Source organism: Stegostoma tigrinum, chromosome 22, assembly GCF_030684315.1.
Source record: "Stegostoma tigrinum isolate sSteTig4 chromosome 22, sSteTig4.hap1, whole genome shotgun sequence".
NCBI classification, from domain to species: Eukaryota; Metazoa; Chordata; class Chondrichthyes; order Orectolobiformes; family Stegostomatidae; genus Stegostoma; species Stegostoma tigrinum.
In genome coordinates this window covers 23,055,874-23,078,574 of record NC_081375.1, presented here as the reverse complement: position 1 = coordinate 23,078,574, position 22,701 = coordinate 23,055,874, and the positions used below count along the sequence as shown (strand labels likewise).

The 22,701-nt window shown below is 41.0% G+C and overlaps 1 protein-coding gene and 1 long non-coding RNA gene across 4 annotated transcripts in view; one reads left to right on the top strand and one right to left on the bottom strand.

Moving 5' to 3' along the window:
- nploc4 (NPL4 homolog, ubiquitin recognition factor) overlaps positions 1-22,438 on the bottom strand; it is a 99,511-nt gene extending 77,073 nt beyond the window's left edge. Inside the window, exon 1 of one of the 3 annotated variants that reach the window (XM_048555188.2) lies at positions 22,284-22,438. Coding sequence is in view for 1 of the 3 variants with exons in the window: in XM_048555187.2 (XP_048411144.1) it covers positions 1,823-1,837 (15 nt within the window). In the remaining 2 variants the exon portion in view is untranslated. Of the gene's footprint in view, positions 1-1,822; positions 1,959-22,283 lie in introns of those variants that run through there. The other 2 variants (XM_048555187.2, XM_048555189.2) reach the window with 2 other exon arrangements.
- On the top strand, positions 1,242-15,491 carry LOC125463647 (uncharacterized). Its single transcript, XR_007249883.2, has 3 exons — positions 1,242-1,936; positions 14,460-14,615; positions 14,733-15,491. It is a non-coding gene; the product is annotated as an uncharacterized LOC125463647 (long non-coding RNA).
- Positions 22,439-22,701: the final 263 nt, after the last annotated feature.

Genomic DNA, 22,701 nt, shown 5'->3' with positions numbered 1-22,701 from the left:
GGTAATGTTTTCATTTTTAAAACTATAAACATAAAATCAAGGTGTTATACAAATGGACATAAAACAGCTCCCAACCCACTGTCTGGATTACATTCCATAGAGATTTCGTTGTGGAATCTTCAAACTTTTCTGTTCTCTCCAAAAAAAAAATGCAATCTAACCAGCTGGAGTTTCCAGTAGTTCACCTTTCGTTACTGGATTTCACTCATCTCTATCTCCAATCATTGCATCTATATTCAAACTTTCTCTGAAAACTACTACTTGACATCACTGGCACAAAGCTACAGCACAGTGACCAACTTTATTTTTAATTTTAAAACATTTACGTAAATAGCTGGCACTAACTTCCTAACCCACACTTACATCATACAACAGCTGATCACTAAAGTGTCTATTTTCCAATCTCCCAACTAACTCATTTGTCACTACCATTACAGCCTTAAAACTGCAATGAAGTAGTAATTAATGTTTTAAAAAGTAAGTCACAATTTTCATTAATCTAGCACCTATAAAATGCCCACAGTACTACAAAATCATTGTGTGCTTCAATCCAGATAGATATCTTTAAACTCACAAGTTGTGTACAAGATATAATAAAGCATTTACTGAACTCTTACTACCTTAAATAAATATTTACATGCATATAGTACTTCAGATTGCAAGTAATTCATATCATTTAGACAGTCTTCAATTTGTAGTCTCTTTTCAAATGCACAAGTTACAGCAAAGCTTCTTTATTAAAACAAAAACAGGTTGTTCAAAAATATTCAGTGTGTTTCCCCAGCTTCTTCAAATTATGCAGACATATTAAAATTCCCTCCCCATGCAAAACTGCCAACTCATTCAGGGGTCTGAATCCAGAGGGCAGCAGCACTTTGGTCGAGCTAATCTTAGTGTTCATTCAGGATGGGATGAGCTAATTTACTGACCAGGGATCCTGGCCAACATGACTGAATCCAAAGTGTGTCCTTTTCTAAGTGACTGAGCAATTACGTGACCATATAATTTCAATCCTACAGTTAGACAAATTGAACGTCATTGAATGAGCAAGAAGAGCAATTCTGAATACTGACATTTAAAAGTACAAAATCCACAATGGTCGCGAAATCTGTTGCTCAACATTTGACTATGCAGCAGTGTCTAACTGCTGAAAATTGGGCAAACGGCAGAGGCCAAAAACGCAGCTTTGGCTGTGAACGAGCGCCTCATACAGACAAACAATACTGACAGTGCAACACAGAAGGATTAGGCAACTGTGGTGGCTGCATTCTCCAAAAAGTTGTGGTAGTCAACATAATGGACTAGGAAGCAATCACAACTCGATATGGTGCATCAGGCAGAGACTCAGTTTAACTGAGTAATCACTTCAAACCGGGCAGCAAAGCAAATCTACAGTCCACGCACAGACTAAATAATCAAACGTTGGTGCAAGTCATGTTGGAGGTTACATCGTGTCATTTTGTGAGTGGTCGAAAGAACCCCACATCTTTCCCCGGCCTCCAGCTGGCTGAGGCATGGAGGGAGAGGGGAGGGATCTAAACCCGATCTGCTGCCTCACTGCTCCGACACCGGAGACGTGTGGAGATGCTCCATTCCAACCCCAGGGACAGGGAGGGCCGCTGTCGGGGCCTTGGCCTGAAGCTGTCAACCCCCACTCCTCAGTCCGGGCCTGGCAGTTAAGTGGGAAAATCAGGGACCTCTCCAGTCGGTCGTGTCCCAGGTCAGGTAATAAGGACGGCCCACCAATGTTAGGCGGGAGGCCTTCAGGCCCCGAACCCGAGCAGGCTGCAAGAAGCTCGCCGAAGATGAAGCCGTTACTCACAATGTTTTCCGCCATGACACCCCCCGGGAGCGGCTCCTCGGCCTTTTACCGAAATTTGCCTTCCAACTCCTCCGCGTGTCACCACAAAACCCGTCCGATGCTGCACAGCGCAAGGTAACACTCCGTTCCGAGGTATATACGTTCCCCCTTCTGTACAACGCAGTACAACGTTGACAATGCAAAAACAAAACTTAGCAATTTACGTACAAACTACCACACGCACAGTAATTAGTTATATTTGCGCAACCTATCCTAAAATATTCCAGCAAGTTTACTTCCATTTCGTTTCCCCATAAAATTATAGAACAGTTAACAGTTTTTTGAACTTTGATACCACATATCCTAATGAGATGGACAAGTTAACATTAATTTTCTTAAACTTTGCACACCCGTTAAAAAGCAGATCCGTCGGAACATTCACCAATTGGACAACTTTCTGTGCATGATGTAGTAGAAGTGCAGTGTAGTTAACAAGATGTGCTTTTATCAAGTAAGTCCAATATTAGTCAATGTGGGACCAAAGCTTAAAACCGTGTTACAAATACCCAAGATAACAAAGTGTGAGGCTGGATGAACACAGCAGGCCAAGCAGCATCTCAGGACCACAAAAGCTGACGTTTTGGGCCTAGACCCTTCATCAGAGAGGGGGACGGAGGGAGGGTTCTGGAATAAATAGGGAGAGGGGGGAGGCAGACCGAAGATGGAGAAAAGAAGATAAGTAGAGAGGAGAGTATAGGTGGGGAGGTGACAGGTCAGTCCAGGGAAGACGGACAGGTCAGGGAGGTGGGATGAGGTTAGTAGGTAGGAAATGGAGGTGCAGCTTGAGGTGGGAGGAAGGGATGGGTGAGAGGAAGAACAGGTTAGGGAGGCAGAGACAGGCTTGGGGGGGAGGGGACGAACTGGGCTGGTTTTGGGATGCGGTGGGGGAAGGGGAGATTTTGAAGCTGGTGAAGTCCACATTGATACCATTGGGCTGCAGGGTTCCCAAGCAGAATATGAGTTGCTGTTCCTGAAACCTTCAGGTGGCATCATTGTGGCACTGCAGGAGATCCATGATGGACATATCGTCTAAAGAATGGGAGGGGGAGTTGAAATGGTTCACGACTGGGAGGTGCAGTTGTTTATTGCGAACCGAGCGGAGGTGTCGGCAAAGCGGTCCCCAAGCGTCCGCTTGGTTTCCCCAATGTAGAGGAAGCCACACTGGGTACAATGGATACAGTATACTACATTGGCAGATGTGCAGGTGAACCTCTGCTTAATATGGAAAGTCATCTTGGGGCCTGGGATGCGGGTGAGGTAGGAGGTGTGGGGGCAAGTGTAGCACTTCCTGCGGTTGCAGGGGAAGGTGCCGGGTGTGGTGGGGTTGGAGGGGAGTGTGGACCGAACAAGGGAGTGACAGAGAGAGTGATCTCTCCGGAAGGCAGACAAGGGTGGGGATGGGAAAATGTCTTGGGGTCGAATTGTAGATGGCGGAAGTAACATTATCGCAACATTTTAATAGGGAATTTACAAAATAATCATGTATGTATCATTCCTAGAATTGTGTGTAAATTTACCAAAACAGGCCATTCAGATTTATTCCAATGTTTTAACCCTGTACATGCTATGTCTTATCCTACTTCAGCTCACTGCATCAACATATCATCTATTCCCGTTCTGCTCCTGTGGAGTAAGTGGCCAACTATACCTTTATTCCACTGAGTGTGTCTGTAAGGAGTAATGCCCATCATGGTGTCAGATGATACGGAATTGGGCTCTAAATGCATTGGTTTCCCAGGGATGTCTTCTTTACCATTTTCTTATATATCGTTAATGTAAAGGTGGTTGATGTTAACTGACATGGAAGCAGATTACCTTCTATCAATAACCCAGATTTAATCTCAAAACATGTTGGCAAGTGGTGACCAGATCCACAGAACTCATGGCATATGTAAAGAAGATGCTGCCTGATCATAGTATATAAGAGATTACTGCAGATTAGAGATCTTCACAAAGAGGAGAAAATAAAATGTTTTCAGTTGCCATAACTCTTCAAGAAGAAAAATACTCAGCAGTATAAAGCTGAGTTTTATTTCTTGAAGATAGAGAACTTTCCTGGTGCCAGACCACTTGAATGTGACTCAGTTCAATTCATTAATAGGGAGCTACCAATTTGCTGGTAAGATAAATAACACTGAGAGAAAGGCCTTCTCTTGGGCTACTGGACCACATTCAGTGCCTGTGACCAGATCCTGTATTAGGTCAACTAGGACGAATGGTTTAGTTGATACCAGATTGCCATTGACCTCAAAAATATCAGATAAAGACCAAATCAGTGTATTGTTGTACGTGATCAATAGCAGTATTGACACTATTTTTATCAGGTCAGGCACAGAAAACACACTGTTAAATATGATGATGTGATCTAGTTCTTTGATTCTTATTCTAGTTAAAGACACAATCCCATCAAAGGGCAAAATTTATCTGGTAGAACAAAGAGCTAGGGAAGTCTATTGATTCTTCTATAAATAATTTATATCAGCCAGGTGCTAACTGCCAATAGGGAAGATTGAGAGATGAGCTCATGAAGGGACTCTATCAGTGTGCAAGTGTTTGATGGAGCTCTTTTGAGAAATTTCAATTTAATCAGAATCCCTGCAGCGTGGAAACAGGCTATTCGGACCATCAAGTCTACCCTCCAAAAAGCAACCCAGCCAGCCAGACAGCATTTCCCATGGTTAATTCACCTAGCCTGCACACTGGGGGCAATCTAGCACAGCCAGTCCACTTGAACTGTACAGGTTTGGACTGTGGGATGCAACTGGAGCCACCTAGAGGAAACCCCTGCAGACATGGGGGCAAATGTTCAAACTCTACACAAGCAGTTGCCCAAGGGTGGGGAATTGAACCTGGGTCCCTGGTGCTGTGAGGCAGCAGTGCTAATCACTGAGCCATTGTGCTCTCCTCTAAAATTCTGTTTTATATGAGGAAAGGCTGTGCAGTTCACCAGATTGTACTTTGCAAATAAAGCTGAGATTTTATTCTTGAAGACAGAGAACTTTCCTGGTGCCAGACCACTTGAATGTCACTCAGTTCAATTCATTAATAGGGAGCTACCAATTTGCTGGTAAGATAAATAACACTGAGAGAAAGGAGCACCATTTTCTGTCATTGTTTCTTGTCTGTGCTATTAGGATAGCTTCACATTGTCAACAATCCCACCCAACCAGCAATGCTGAGTATCATTTTAGGCTGAGTTGTGAAAAAGGGTCACTGGACCTGAAATGCTAACTCTGGTTTCTCTCCACAGATAATGTCAGATTTGTTGAGATTTTCCAGCGATTTCTGCTTTTGTTGCCAATTTAGGCTGGTTCGATAAAGTAACAATGAGGATTGTCTATTTGCTGGACAGAAGTTGAAAAACACACTGCCCCATTCTACAGTTATCAAAGAAGTAAATGCTGCCAAGTCTCAAGACATATTCTTCTGGGTGGTGGGGTGGTCTGGTGGTTCCACTGGCATGTATATCATGTTTAGTAGAAAATAAATTGGTATTAAAGTGGATACAGAGGAAAGCATAGCCATTCTTTCTGATTCACCACTATGGTCGAAGCTTAAATTCTCCACCTGTGTCCAACTAAACCTCAAGGTGTAGGAGGCATTACAATAACAGTGCGAGGGCAGATGCAGGTTATCCTTTTCTAGAATGGAATGGAGATTATTGATACTGTGTACATCATTCCCAAACAGCATTGTTCTTTATAAAACGGAGCTGTGCAGGTAACATAGAAACTTTTTTATTCCCATGCTGCAGCTGAATTTAAATAAATTCATTTCTCGACAAGAAATTGACTCCTTAATCTGCAAGCCATTTTTCATTGAAGAACCAACGTCCATAGGACCACAGGAGGATGTGGCAGATTTCTCACTTACTTTGAGGAAAGGTAGGAGAAGCAGAGAATAGGATTCACCAAAAGTAACAGTGACCTGCAGCAAAGTTACCTCCATTTGCTCTTACAGGAATGAATGGCAGAGAATGAGACTGACATAAAAGCAGACTATCCAACTGATGAAAAGGTCTGGAACTTTCTACACTGTTTGACCATAAAATTCATGACAATTTAGCCTCTGCTTTCTTTTTTGAGCCACCTCATGTCTGTTGGAAGAGGTGAGGAAGAAATGAATTTATCTGCTTTTCCAATGACCTTGCTGATTACATGCAACAAACAACTGACAGCAGCCAGCAAAAAAAGTTATCCAAGGAGGATGAAATATTTAACTTTAACTTGGATTCAGCCTTTGTTGAATATTCAGTTATTACTAATCGACAAAAGAAGTCAGTTGAAGCCTGAAAGTGAGTCTCACTAGCAAGTCATGGACAGTTGAGAAATACTTTATAAAAGCTTAAATCTGATTATCAAATTGAGATTAATGTATTAAAATAAAGCAAACAGTTCTGAAGAAGACTCATGCCAGATTCTGTTTCACCCTCCACAGATGCTACCAGACCTGCTGAGCATTTTCAGTTCTTATTTAAATCTAAAAGAGATTAGTGAAGTCAAGCCACCTAAAAAGGACTGCCAGACTAAAAGCCTAGATATTAGCAGTGACACAGAGTATTCAAGTAACAGAGCAACTGTCTGAAGGAGTACCCACATTAACTATTTTTCTTATCGCCAAGTAGATCTTTATCAGGAATGTGCCTGTTCCTAAGACTGAACTTTCTGCTCAGTGGTTAACACTGCCACCTCACAGTATCAGGGATCCGGGTGCTGTGGTTTCCTCCCACTGTCCAAAGATGTACATATTAGGTGGACTGGCCCAACTGAAATTGTCCAAAATGTTCAGGGATGTGTTGACTAGGTGGATAGTCATAGGAAATGTGAGGTTGCAAGATACAGTAGGGGGCTGAGTTTGAGTGGGGTGCTCTCCGGAGGGTCGGTGTGGATTCGATGGGCCAAATGGCCTCCTTCTACACTATTGACTTCTAGGGTAGGTCTGAAGATCAAAGTGCTATGTAGGAACTTCCTAAAGATCCTGATCCAGAAATTTATTCTACTGTTGATGATGGTGTTCTCTTAGTTAGTGTGATGTTATTTTCTGCAGCACAGCAGCTTCACTCTGAAGCAAGTTTGGAAATGACACCAGTTGCTGCAGAAAGTGAAATTCCTGCCTCAGGTGTGGTAAGGAAGTCCTCATTTCCTTGTCTCCATAATTTTCTTCAGAATATTCTTCGTTCTTCTTTTCATCCATTACGTTTATCCTTGGATCATTGCTTATTCAGAAGGAAATGAGAGTAAGAATTTCAGTTCATTTTTTCCTTTACAAGCAATTATAATTGGTTGAATCTTGGAATGTTTTCTGTTGAATCAGTTTTTCCTTGATCTGTCTTGTTGTTGTTACATTCAGGTCAGTATAAATGTCACAGCTGGGGAGCCAGCCGCCATGAGAAGTGCCAAGCCCACTCCATTGATGTTTTTACCTTCCAAGAAAGGATAAAGAAGCAGATACCTCTCACAATTCCTCCAAAAGAGCTGAACACCCTGTCAGAGATTGATGTTTTGGGGTCGGCATTGGGTGGGTTATAGGAGTTGGACAGAATTTCTGAATAATTCATGAATTTAACAGTTTGTTGTAAGAAGAGTGATCTTGGATGAGATGTAGAATTAAAGGTTAAACACAACATTCACCCAGTTAATGCTCCTGAGCACGTGGGTCAGAAGCGATGTTAAGATTATGAGAACTGAAATAACTGCAGATGCTGTAAATCAAGAACAAAAACAGAAGTTTCTGGAGAAAGCTCAGCAGGTCTGTCAGCATCTGTGAAGAAACAAAAATCAGAGTTAATGTTTTGGGTCCTGTGATCCTTTGTTCAGAACAGTTCTGAGGAGGGGTCACAGGACCCGAAATGTTAACTCCAATTTTTTCTTCACAGATGCCAGTAGACCTGATATTATGATTAAGTCAGATCCAATGGAACCATGACCAATTGTGTTGGGTTCCAGAGGAGTCATCCCTTGCTATTTCTTGCAAATGGTTAATAATTAGTACAAATTGTTGATGTTTGCTAACATGGATATGGACTACCTTCCATTAACAACCAGACCGAATATTAATACAGAGATAGTAGGAATTGGTGCTAGAGAATCTGAGATAACAAGGTGTGGAGATGGATGAATACAGCAGGCCAAGCAGCATCACAGGAGCAGGAAAGCCAACATTTCGGGTCTTCAGAAATGGAGGAGAGGAAGGGGATTCTGAAATAAATGGGGGGGAGGCGGATGGAAGGTAGATAAAGGAGCAGATAGATGGAGAGGAGATGGACAGGTCAACGAGGTGAGGATGGAGTCAGTAAAGGTGAGTGTAGGTGGAGAGCTAGGGGTGGGGCTTGGTCAGCCCAGGGAAGATGGACAGGTCAAGGAGGCAGGGATGAGGCTGGTAGGTAGGAAGTGGGGGTGGGGTTTGGTCAGTGAGGTGGGAGCAGTAGGTAGGTGGAGAAAAGACAGACAGGCAAGGATGTGGGGTCAAGCTGGGCTGGTTTTGGGATGCAGTCAGGGGTGGCGAGATTTTGAAGCTTGTGAAGCCCACATTGAGACCATTGGGCTGCAGGGTTCTCAAACAAAATATGAGGTGCTGTTCCTGCAACCTTCAGGTGGCATCGTTATGACACTGCAGGAGGCCCAGGAATGGACATGTCATCTAAGCAGTGGGAGGGGGAGTTAAAGTGGCTCACGACTGGGAGGTGTAGTCATTTGTCGTGAACCGAGCAGTCTCCAAGCCTCCGCTTAGTTTCCCCGATGTACAGGAGAACACATCAGGAACAGCAGATACAATATACTATATTAGCAGATGTTCAGGTGAGCATCTGTTTAACGTAGAAGGCTTTCTTGGGGTGACGGGGGAGGTGTCGGGGCAGGTGTAGCACTTCCTGCAGTTGCAGGGAAAAGTGCCAGGGTGGTGGGGCTAGTGGGGAGTGTGGAGTGGATGAGGGAGTCACAGAGAGCGCAGTTCCTCCGGAAGGCATATAAGGGTGGGGAGGGAAAAATGTCTGTGGTAGTGGGGTGAGATTGTAGTTGGCGGAAATGGTGGAGGATGATGTGTTGAATCTGGAGGTTGGTACATGAGGACGAGGGTGATTCTGTTTTTGTTGTTATTGCGGGGACAGGGTGTGAGGGATGAGTTGGGGGAAACGCGAGATATGGGGTTGAAGGTCTTTTCGACCACCGTGGAGAGGAAGTTGCAGTCCTTGAAAAATTAGGACATCTGGGATGTCCGGGAGTGGAATGTCTCATCTCAGGAGCAGATGCGATGAGGTGAAGGAATTAAGATAGGGGATGGCATCCTTGCAGGAAGGGAGGTGAGAGGAGGTAGCTGTGGGAGTCAGTACGCTTGAAATAGATATCGGTCTCCAGGTGGTTGCCAGGGATGGAAACAGAGAGGTCCAGGAAGGAGAGGAAGGTATCAGAGTTGGTCCAGGTGAACTTAAGGTTGGGGTGGAAGGTCTTGGTAAAGTGAGTGAACTGTTTGAGCTCCTCGTGGGAGCACGATGTGGCGCTGATACAGTCATTGATACAACGGAAGAAGAGGTGGGTTTGGGTCAAGTGTAGCATCAGAAGAGGGACTGTTCCACGTAAGCTACAGAGAGGCGGGCAAAGCTTGGGCCCATGCGGGTGCCCATGACTACCCCCTTTGTCTGTAGGAAGTGGGCAGAGTTGAAGGAGAAGTTGTTAAAGGTGAGAATGAGTTCGGTCCAGGTGATTTGTCCACCTTCTGGGCCAATCAGTTTTACTAGCACCTTTTCCTTGGTGATGGCCACCATACTCAGCTCTGCCCCCTGACTCTCTTGAATTTTTGGGAGATTGCTTGCGTCTTCCACCGTGAAGCCTGATGCGAGTAATTATTCAGTTCCTCAGCCATTTCCTTGTTCCCCACTACTATCTCTCCACCGTCATTTTCCTATGGTCCAATATCCACTTTTGCCTCTCTTCTGCCCTTCTGAAGAAACTCTTACAGTCTTCATTTATATTACTGGCTAGCTTACCTTATATTTAATCTTCTCCCTCCTTATTTCTTTTCTTATTGCCCTCTCTCGGTCTTTGTAAGCTTCCCAATCCTCTGGTTTCCCACTGCCCTTCGCCAAATTATATGCTTTCTCTTTTGCTTTTATGATATCCCTGATTTCCTTTGTCAGCCATGGTTGCCTCATCTTCCCTGGATCATGCCTCTTTTTCCTAGGGATGAATTTTTGCTGTTTCTCCTGAATTACTCCCAGAAACTCCTGCCATTGCTGTTCCACTGTCTTTCTTGCTAGGGTCCTCTTCCAGTCAACTCTGCCCAGCTCCTCCCTCATATCTCTGTAGTTGCCTTTATTCAGCTGTAATACCGTTACCTCTGATTCTATCTTCTCCCTCTCAAATTGCAGAGTAAATTCTATCATCTTATGATCACTGCCTCCTCAGGGTTCCTTTGCCTTAAGCTCCTTTATCAAGTCTGCCTCATTGCACAACTCTAGATCCAGTATTGCCTGTTCCCTTGTGGGCTCCACCACTAGCTGCTCCAAAAAGCCATCTCGTAGACATTCCACAAACTCCTTTTCTTGCAATCCACTACCAACATGATTTTCCCAGCTCACTTGCATATTTAAATCGCCCATGATCACCGTAACTTTGCCTTTCTTACACACCTTTTCTATCTCCTGGTGTACCTTGCACCCCAGCTCCTGACTACAGTTTGGAGGCCTATACACAACTTCAGCTATGGTTTTTTTTTCACCTTTGCGGTTCCTCAGTTCTACCCACACAGATTCTACACCATCAGCCAATTCACTCCATATGATTTCAAGAAATTGTTGGAGGCACGAGATACAGTAAAGGCTATTCTCCCTAACAACAGACTAGCAATAACACTGAAGACTTCTGCTTCAAAACTTTCCAATACCCCAAGCAAAGCTCTTCTAGTACAGCCATAACACTGGCATCTACCTGACAATGTGGAAAATTGTCCAGATATATCCTGTACACAAAGAGCAGGACAAATCCAATCCAATCAATTACTGCTCTGTTGTCTACTCTCAATCATCTGTAAAGTCATGGAAGGTGTCATTAACAGTGCTGCTTGGCAACAACCTGCTCGCTGATGTGCTGTTTGGGCTCTGCCAGGACCACTCAGCTCCTGACCTCATTACAGCCTTGCTTCGAACATGGACAAAAGAGCTGAATTCCAGAGGTGAGGTGACAGTGATAGTCCTTGACATCAAGCCCATATTTGACCAAGTGTGGTATTAAGGGGTCCTAGCAAAACTGGAATCAATGGTAATCAGGGCAAACTCTCTGCTGGCTGAAGTCATACCTGGCATATAGGAAGATGGTTGCGATTGTTGGAGGTCAGTACTTAACAACAGCCACATTGCCCTGCATTGTCTTCCAACTTACATACACATGGACTTGCAAACGGGCTCCAGAACAGAACCAAGGGGCTGCCTGAATGTTGTTTGGAGTAAAAGTAGTATAAAAGTGGTCATGTGTTTAATTTTAGACATGATAAACTTGAATAGTTTTGAGAGGGATACATTTAGTTAGATACATTAATAAAGAACAATGTGCAATGAATACGAAACAATCGGCTTGGAAGACAAGCTCTAAAAATAATAAGTTATTTAAGATTAAAAATGCAAGTTATGAAAAGAATTTGGCAAACAAATAAAATTTAAATGATATAAAACAGAAAATTTCTGAAAATGTTGAATTTGAAAGTAGAGGCTTGCAATGAACTGATGTCAATCATCATACAATTGACTTGAAGTTATAGCTTTTATAAGAGAATAAGGGGAATAATGATTGTAAATTTCTAGAAAAGAAGAAGCTACTTCTAAGATGGCAAATAACTTTCAAACAGGAGAGTGGTGAAAGAAACAAATCTGGGAAGATTAGGTAAAAAGAAAATAACACTGACCAAATTGCTGCATATCTCTATACATTTCTGCATTTATTTCTATGGAGATTAGTGCATTTACATTCCATCAAGAAATTAACAAAAGAGATCAAATTCAGAATGTTCACATGAATTAAGTACTTAAAAACTAAAAAGCAATTCAGAGAAATGGATCACATCTACAGCAAAAAATCAACTAACTTTAATTTGTTTCAAGACATAGAGAATGTATATTGACCAGCTATTCTATATGTCAAAGATCTTCACAAGTGAACACAAGAGAATAACCCAGCAGTTACTTATGAACAATGATATTGATCATGCATTTTGTTGATGATAACATGTGATTATATGTATCATCCACTTGATAACCCTGAAGACCTTTTATTTTGATGCACGTGTATTTTTCCTATCTAGGAACATGGCAAGATGCACTGAACATTTAGGTTTCAACAACTGATATCCTGACCCCTCTGCTTCAGAAAATTGTGCGCTTGAAAATATTCTGACAATGACACCGCTGCCAATGAAGAAATTACAAGTTTCATCATTCACATTTAGCTAGTCCAATGACTTTAGTTATTGCTTTGAAAAGTCAGTGATGCCTCTTATGTGGTGTATCATTGTAAATTAATTGCAACAACCAGAAAGAGGCATGTTCATGCAGATTTCCAAAGCCTCATCTGATCTAACTCAACTGAAATAAAATGAGACTGCCTTGGTATCTTAGTCTGATTTTGCATAAAGTGTACATCTGGTGTCACATCTGGTTTAGAAAATGGTTTGGGTGCTTATTAGACTTCCTGGGTACATCTAAAAGTAACCTTGTCTTAATCAAATTTTCATAAAAGAGAGATTCTTTCCTCATCAATCACTTCTGGACAAGATAGTTAGATTTCCAGCCAGGCAGGAACTCAGCAATGTAAATGTCGTTCCCCTCACTGGGAAAACAATCACAACTATCAGTTTCAGCTTAGTAAACACACACTTACGTTGTTATTTATTAATCTTCTGCACGATATGACAATACATGTTATTCTCTTTTCTCTCATTGTATAAATGGAAGATACAATCCATTGATCAACAGGTTCTCAATGTATATTCTCTGAAATTGCTTGTCAGGGGAGATAACAATGCAAACTTACACCTTTACAGTGACAGACCAATGGCCCAGATTTTCTGCTGGCCAGACAGTTGTTATTTCAGCATAGCTTAGAGGTGCACATGGGGACACTGTGGAATCCCTCTTATAGTACACTCCAAAGGAATTGCCCAGGGAATTGTTTTATCTGCTGTCAAACCAGAAACTAGCATTACCGTTCCTGGCTGGGGAAAGGAGGCAGCACAGTGGTAAAAATTGGGAGGGAATTCACCTGGGACTCCTCAATATTGACTCCGAACCCCACAGAGTCTCATGGAATCAAGTCAATCATGGGAGACCTTCTGCTGATTATCTTCCCTGCCAGCACCACTCCCTAGCTGATGAATCAGCACTCCTCCACATTGAGCTCTACTTGGAAGAAACACTGGCGTTGGTATCTGCACAAATTATACTCTGGGTCTGGGCTCCAACATCCATCACCAAGATTAGATCGGTAGCACCACTACTGACCAAGCTGGTGGAATCCTAAAGAACTTTCCTGCTGGATTGTGTCTGTAGCAGGTTGTAAATAAAAAGAAGGAAAAGCCTAATTGATATTATCCTCACTGTCCATTACAGTATGTTTAAGAATGACCACTGCACAGTTCTTGCAGAGAAAAAGTCCCGTCTTCACATGGAGGATACACACCATCTTTTTGGGTGGCACTATCATACTAAATGGGTAGAATTGAGATAGATCTAGCAACTCAAAAGTTGGCATTGATGAGGTGCAGTTGGTTCATCAGCAGCTGCTAAAGTATGTTCAATTACCGTCAGTAACTTCATGATCCAGCAAATACAAATTATTAAGAAGGCACTTTGTTGGATTCATGTTTAACAAATCGTGGAAAGTGGTTCATTTGGAGTGAGAAGAGATACTTGGCATTTTATTTAAAAGGGGTCATGAGAAGGACATTGACAACTTTTGCAAACAGTCTTCCTTGAAAGTTACATGGTTTAATCTTATTGCTTGGACGGGTTTAGTGGTAATCGCATGCCAGGGTTTATGGCTTTGTTTTGAATATTGTCTGGAGTTCAGTTGGGATACAGCCGACTGGGAAAGACAAGCTACCCAGCTCATCGTCCACCTGAAAACCGATTGCAGCCGTTCTTTTAATTAGCTTCTGATTACTTATCATCTCCTGAATGAACAGTGGATAAAGGTCCCAGTGATGACTGCTCATGATTAGTGGCATCTGTCTATATTTGCCAGGAAGCCAAATGAAAGCCATTTTGAATTTTTGTAACATATCCTTTCTTATTCAAGAGCTAACAATTATTGGCCAAAGAATTTCTTTTCCCAAACGTATCTGCAGAGAATGTTTTCTTCTCTTTTAATTGGTGTATTGTGTGCTGGGGCTTTTTAGGAAGACAAATAATTATACTTTTCTATTTCAAACTGTGTATTAGTCATCTTTACACCTTTGCTGAATAAGGTCTGCTTTCCTAATAAATAATAATTTGTTGTTTAGTAAATAAACTTGGTTGAAGGATCTCATAATCCTAAACCTAATATAGCTAAAGTCTATAACTGGCCAAATCAGTAAACCATGTGTATGACATTTACATTTGTGTTGTAACTTACAGAGTAGTGGGACTACACAGTAATACTGCACTCCTCCACCCTCAGTTGCAACAATCTCCCCCTTTACCATCAGCATCAAGCAAAAAGATCAACACCTAGTTCAACGAAGATTGCAGGAGGATAATCCAGGTGCAGCATCAAGCATCTCTAAAAATAAGGTGTTTTTTGTGCCCAACAGCAACAGACATAAATGTGCATTATACTTTCAATTTTGTTGTCATTACTTATGACTTAGTAAACATCTTGATTCACACCGTAAACATTTTTTTTTACAGGTTTACAGCTTGAAAAAGTACCTTTGCCTGCATTGTTACAACCAGAGGAAATGACTTTCAAAACTGCTGTGTCATTGTGTGTAGGATGGAAATTTTGGCGCTTAATATTCAAGCCTCAAATACTGAAAAAAATGCATGCAATTTCCTTGTGTGGCCACTCAGTGTCAGTACAATGCTTTATCATTTCTGTAGACTAGAAAATTTGTTTCAAACTCAATGAGATTCATTGATCGTTCTATGTCGAGTTTTTGGTGCTTTTCCTTGTTTTGGCTACTTGTCTACCGACTGCATACAAGTTGATCTACTCGAATGGTGTACTCTTTCACCTATTATGACCAGGTTAGAAATAATGAACTGGGTCTCATCTTTTCAATCTCCTCAATTGATCATAATTAAGGTATAAGTTCTTCTTAGCATGAGGCTATATCTTTCTCCAGTTTAAAATGTAGTCAACTTTTCTATTGTATGTAATAATGAGACAATTACAAGATTGTATTCCATTATGGAAAGAACAAGCTCACTACCACTAGAAGTATAATCAAATTGTGATGTCAAGTATAAGGCCTTTATGTAGTCACTAATGCCCTCATGCATACACAGGGACAAAGTGAGAAGAGGATAGTGTACAGCACAAAAGGAGATAAAAGAATATACAGCTTAGTGTCCTTTGAGTGTCTTTGAGGCATAAGGTTTTAACCTGAGACCATGTTTGCTTAGTGATTATTGCATTACTCAACAAGTTCTCAAATTCTCAGTACTCTGGCGTTTATTTCCAATAAATGATATTGAACCAGACATCTTGTCTTTTCTTGAGGGAGAGAAATTCTTCTCAGCTTGTGTTCAGTTCTGCATCCTCTTCCTGCTGCCAAACATAAACTCCTTGAAGAAACAGCTTGGTTGGGTTTTCTGTGTCTGCTGACTTGAAAATTGCAGGCGATGTCTCTTCTTTAGAATGTGAATATTCCCAGAATGGCGTAAATCAAACAGGAGATGAGAACCTTTGAAATAGCTCCTATGGGGGGTGGTGGGGGCTGACATGCACAGTGGTGAGAAGATTGTCAGCTGCCTGCTTCCATTGCACTTGAATGAAATATTAATTTTGGCTCAGACTGTGTTTAATCTAATTCAAATTGTTTTTACAAAACTTGGCCAACTTGGGTAGGGTCTTGGTTATGAAATTCCCAGATATTAAATTGGCAAAAGAAATTCAAAGATCAACAATCCATATTCATTTCAGCATGTTATACCTATGAATAAGTTTGGTGGCATACACATCTTTTAAGGTTCAATTCCTGCTCCATGACATTAACACATACAATCAAAGCTGACAGTACAGCTCTCCCACAATGCTGCACTGGATGCACTGTGGGAGAGCTGTACTGTCATATGTGATGTCCTTTGGACAAGATGTCATACCAAGTCTCTGTCTGGTTTTTCAAGTGATTGTAAACAATTACATGGCATTACTTCTAAGAAAAGCAGGGGAGGTAACTACAGTGTCCTGGCCAATACCTGGCCATCAAACAACATCACACAAAACATATTACTTGATCCTTTCACCATTGCTATTAATGGGAGTTTGCGGTGTGCAAATTTGCTGCTGTATTTCCTACATTCCAATAATGACTACACAGAAAAAAAAGTACCTCATTGGCTATAAAGCACTTTCAAAAAACTGGTTGTTCTGGAAAGTGCTATGTACACGCAAATTCATTTGTGCATTTACTGCTGTATGTATAGCAAACAATATGTCCCTGCTTGATATCATTGTGTAATAGAAAATGACTTGTTAACTGAGGATTTAGCAAATTTTCCTGAAGTGCTACTATTATTACAATAACCAATAAATATATAAATAACATTAGATTTCCCTTGGCACTACTCAGACTAAATCAGAAGATATGCTGCTTTTTAATAATACCAGCTTTATAGCATGTAACCAACAAAGTATTGTGCAGCAGAGCTGTATTAATGTGACCTTAGCCTTTGAAGTCTCAAGGATCGATAGTGTCAAGGCATATATGGAAGATTAATTGTCTTTTGAGAGAACATAAAAGTTTGCAGCCGAGTGCCTGTTTGTAAATTCCCAACACTAGCTCAGAAGAAAGTCTTCCTCAAATGACTGCTTCTGTTTTTGACAATTTGAAGAATGTAGATATCTGGACTGTAACAGGCTCAAAGCCTTCATACTTAAGTAATGAATTTCCTGCTGCATTGCTCACAAAAAAAATCAATGATATTCAGCCCAAGATGTCACAAACTTGCTCTGTCCTTGTAAGTGCAAAGAGAAAGAGAATCTCTAATTTACAAAGAAGTACTTGATCCTCTCTAATATCTCAAGGTTGGGCAATTTGAAGATTTTTAATAACCCCTCGCTCCAGTATCAGCACAGAAGGTGTGGCAGTGGGTTAGGATGGCGAGGATTGGGGAAATGCCGCAATTGATATGAACATGAATTAGGATAGGGGTTGGGAGAATGAGTTTGATTGGAAGAGCTGGCCCATGCAACTGAAGGTGGTAGGAAAACCCTAGGGGCCTGATGGCGGGACAGTTGGTTTGTAATGCAAAGTGATGCAAACTCTTTCAATATCTATTCCAGCTGAGATTACCATGAAGGATCTATTTCCTCAATTTCACTGTTTGAGATATGATGACCCTCAGGTTAAACTCACTATCAGTCTTCCCTCTCGAGAGAGAAAGAGAGAGTGTGGACTCTGGTGACTTTAGTACTTGAAGCTGGAAAGAAGCAGTTACGACAACAACCTATCTCCACCCTACAGGAAAACCAAGTCAAAGTTTCAACAGGGCAAAGACCCAGCATCACAAGGTCCCACTATAATTTCCATTGTAAATTTTCTCCAAATACATTGGCATGAGTACAGCTAATTTGTAATCCAATGTGCTACAAACAGGAGAGCATTAAAGCCATGCAAAATGTATTAATCCACTGATAATGTGCAGCTGTATTTAAAATGGTTTGTTTTAAGCCACATAGTTCAGTCACTGTAATCCTAAAGTTAGCTAGACATTGAATGTTAATAGTAAAATGCTTGAAGCTTTTAGATTCACAAGGCACATTGGGTAAAGAAGCTCATTTAACCAATCGTCACCATCCATCTGGAAATGCTTCTATTAAGACATATTTATGCATCAATTTTGCATCAACTGCAGCTGGTAGTCAACTTCATTTGTTGGCCAAACTTTGTACAGGGCAGAAGATTTGGAATCATTATCTATGTCCTACTTTCATAGTTTAGTTTAATTTTCAAAATATTCCTGCTAAATGCTGTTAACTATCACATATCTCTACAAGATCACTTCCAATGTGCTATGTGAATACTGGGATATATTTTCCTTTGAATCTGTCTCATTTTGCAGTTTATCACCTGAAGACAATAGCTATTATGACAAAATTGCATTTTATAATCTGCTGTACTGAAAGCGAATTAGTAATTGACTAGCCTTGTGAGAAACTGATGGAGGTAATGTGGATAATCCTGTTTGACTGGAATAGATTATGCAGCAACTACTGTAGCTAGGGAAGGGAAAAGTGGATTAGATATTCATTGCCCTTTTTTATTATATGAGGGTTTTAAATGAAATTGTTTCTTTTTCCTTACTTCTATACGAGGTTACAGCCAAACAGAAGCTACTGATATAGATTTCTCATGTCGTTTGAAAACCACCATTCTTCATTTAAAGTTCAGATTCTGTGCTCCACGTAAGATTTGACTCCAGCCAGGCAGCACTATGCAAATTCCCCAATAGGGTTTCTGATACTTGTACAAAATAGAGTTCTCTACATGCAGAGTTTTACACACACACACACATTCTCGTAGAAGTGGAAATGTAAATGCTTCGCGAATGCCTGAGTGCAGATGTTAATCTGAGTCGGGCACTCTTAACATCCATATTTGGCTTTATTAAACACATACCCCAATCTTTGTCTAATCTCATCATTATGTTCAAAATAACTTGGCTGAGCAGAAGTCAGAACCTTGTTGTGGTGAGATTCTACTTTTTTTTCAGCATCCTATAATTCTGCCATATCTGGGGATATGCAGCTTTTATTCAGGATCCCTCCCAAACCTCAGTTGGCTCTAGAGGGTATCACCAAGCAGGGGTCCTTTAAAGACATCAACCAGCTAGAATCCTATCGGTCCAACTTCTATTGTTCCTTTTTGATGTGCCCTTGTAGGAGGAATATAGAACATAGCAAACATACAAATTAGGAGCAGAGAAGACTATTCAGCCCCTTCAGGATACTCTGCTGCACAATAAGCTCATTGCAGGCTCAAATTCACATAGCGACCTCACCCTGATGACCTTTCAGCCCCTGGCTTAACAAGAATCTACCTACATCTGCCTTAAAAATATTCAAGGATTGCTTCCACCACCTTTTCAGGCACAGAGTTCCAAAAGCTCACAATCCTCTGAGAGCAAAAAAGGCCTAATGTCTATTTTAAATGAGCGACACCACATTTTTCAACAATGACCAGGTTTTCATGCATGCAGAGCTGGCTTACAGTAGGAGTAAGCCAATTCTGGATTGAATTGGCTATGTAGCTTTCTTTCCTGCAGCATTTGACAGCACAGTAATCATGTGAATTAATAAAAGTAGAAATTATAAAATTCTGCCTTGCAATTATTTTGTTTTAGAACATAGAACATTGCAGCGCAGTACAGGCCCTTCAGCCCTTGATGTTGCGCCGACCTATGAAACCAATCTGAAGCCCATCTAACCTACACTAATCCTTTATCATCCATATGTTTATCTATATGTTTTAAAGATCGTCAGCTTGAGTAGTTAGACATGTTATATTGAGGGAAGTGTAGTTTAAGCCGACTTGACCAAACCCCAAGTAAGATCATATTCACCCTGTGCAAACGATCTTATCTACAAGACTTGGATCAATGGTGCACCCGTGGGATTCACCTATGCCAGGAAGCCAGAATGGGAATTTCTAGTCTACTGTAGTTTCTACGGAAAGAGCTCCCAGGAATACCTGCAGATGTTGTATGTCTTATTTGTAGGGATGCAAGGAGGTAGTGGATTATTGGTTTGATTTAGCAGAAAGAAACATTGGTCATACACAGTTTGTCTTAGCCCTAGGTGTTATATGAAACAAAAGAATATAGTGTCAGGGCTAACCATTGCTACAAAAAAAATGCATAGTTATTTCAAGCAAGGGAAAACTCAACACCTACTATCCTGAAACCCACGCTAAGGAGTAAGATTACAAATGTGAGATTTCTTACTTTTCTTACAAATTATTTTGGCCAGACCAACCTATGTTATTCCACTAACAGAATCTGCAGATTTTGCTGAACTTCAGCTTTGACTTCTTCTGTTAAATGCAGGCATCAGTCAACAATCCGTGGAACATGCTAATCCACTGCCTCTATTAAAATTTTAAAAGTGTCTCAGAGGGAGAGTAAGAGTAAACATGGGATTTTCTTGTTCACTTTCTCTGGGGAATTGGCGCTCACCAAATAAAGTGAAGCAGGAAAGGGGTAAAAGCTTCTTACACCAGATATTCACCCTCCCTCTTTCTCAAATTTCATGCTACATCACTAGGCCTGAGCATGTTTCCTCCTTAATTTGCAGGTGCAGAGCTTGTGTCAGGAATGCAATGGAGCTGTGTAAATAGCCGAGGGAGGCAAAAGCAAATATGCCTGTCCTGAGGTAGGACAGTGAACTGAGGTGAGGGAAATTACTTGCTAAAGCACAAATGTATCCCAATGGCAAATATTTTTAAAAATGGAAATCAAAGCCAATTTTCTGTTACATTTCAGTATCAATTGTACAATCAAACTGGCATTTAACATTTTAAATGCACCTGAAGACCCTTAACAATATTAAATGCCACAGGTGCCAGTGATGGTAAATTTGACCTGTGACTTGTATAGCTGGCTATTTGTGTGACCATCCCACAAAGATAGCAGATTATTTATGCGATCAACGCCATTTCTGTGAGAAATGTTGATGGTTGGAACAAGAGGTAGAGACCTGAAATAACCCAAATGAACACAGGTTCAACTTGTGTTCTAATATTTTGGGCCATTTCTTAAAATTGTTTGATTGTAGAGAAAATGGACAATCAATATTCAACTTACATCATTTGGCTTTAACGCCAGAGATATCTTTTGACTAAAAATGGTTTTAAAAAGTACATGACTGACCAAAAATGGCTGTTCTGATCACTTGACAAGCCCGGGCAGCCCACATAGAACATACTAAACTGGTCGCAATAGAATTACCATTTCAATCAAGAGACACTTCAACTCAGTGAGGTGTCAAGAATTTTGCATTTGTTGTTTTATTCACATATACATGATAACATGGATAATATTATGATAATTATGCCTAATATTGGAGATGAATGGCTACGTGCTAAATGTTTAGTTTGAAAAAGGCATGGAATAAGACTTGGGCTATACCAGCAAACTATACTTCAGCAATTTGTTTTGAGCAAACAAAAAAAGAAAGCAAGAGCAACATCGACATATAACAGCTAGGATACTGAATGCTCTTCTCACCCTCTTTTTCTCAATCTCAGAAATCCACACCAGTGAAAATTCAATTTTGAAATATTACCATCCACCAAGATATTAAGGTTATCTGCAGGACTCACCACCCCTGAAGAAATGGGACAACAGGTAAATTGTTGGGCCTCAGGTTTCAATTTTCCAACTCAAGGACTCTTAAAAAGTTTAAAATGCAGCTTGGCTTACCTTCCTTGCCAGAGGACACGCAACCTCCTCTACCACCCCTCCCCATTTCCCTACTCTACTTAGGTTAAGTGCAAATGTTAGGTGTCACAATTTCTTATTTTTCCAGGATTTGGTAAATCAAACTAAATATCTTTCAGTGAAAAAAAACCTTGGAATTGGCTGTCCTTCATCTTTTATCTGGTTAACCAAGTTCAGTAAAAGCGTGATAGCTATGTGCTAAAAGAAGAAATAAAAATATTTGTTCCAATCACAAAGAGGGGGAGTCTCCTCACTTATTCTGAATAAAATAGTGAAATTCACCACAGTTGAAGTTAGAATTTCAAGAAAAGTCTAGATTAAAGAACATAAAGAAACTAATGGCAACAGTGTAAACACTGTTAATTGACATCAAAAGCAATCTATTTCACTAATATTCCTGAGGAAAGTAAATCTGCCATCCTTACCTGGGCTGGCTTACATGTGACTCCAGACCCACAGCAAAGTCGATGATTCTTAATAATTAAGTATGGACAATAAATGCCAGCCCAACCAGTGATACTACATCCTGCGAATTTTTAAAAATTAATTTTGCCCACTCAAAATGGTTCAAATGCAACAATCGGGTTTCTGACATCAAGAAAAAGTTGTTCCGATTTAAGAAAAAATTAAGTGGTTAGTTCTGAATTTCCCCAATGAGCAGAGGTTATATTATTTTCACGTGTTTGCATCTCATTGATAACTAATCCCCTCTTATTCCAATGCAGCTCCTTATTCCCCAATCCTCCCCCGAGAAAAAAAGACAGTGCCAGATCCTGACGTGAAAGTCACAGCAGTTACCTGGCACCACAGTTCACTGCTTGCTTCTCAGGGTCTCGTCCAACTTTGCTGTCACCACCACTTCCATGCATGCTCCATAGACCCATCCTCGACTCAAGTGAGTATTGTCAAACCAGTCTCTCCACATCAACATGATTATTTTCAGAACAACTCACAAACTTCCTCCCTTCAGGACTTAATTTAGCAACTCATCTCATGGATCGACACACGATGCATCTGTTGAATTCTTCTGTTAGTGCTCACTTACTTTGCATTTACTTCGAAGCTGTCAGCACCTCCGGCTTGTATTGGGTTACAGTACAGGGAGAAAGGCAGACAGCTCGTCATCTGTGACAGCACTGCATACTGAAGGGAGCGTTGCTGTGTGGCACTGTGATACATCAATGTCACACCTATAGCATATGTCCACAGCGTATGT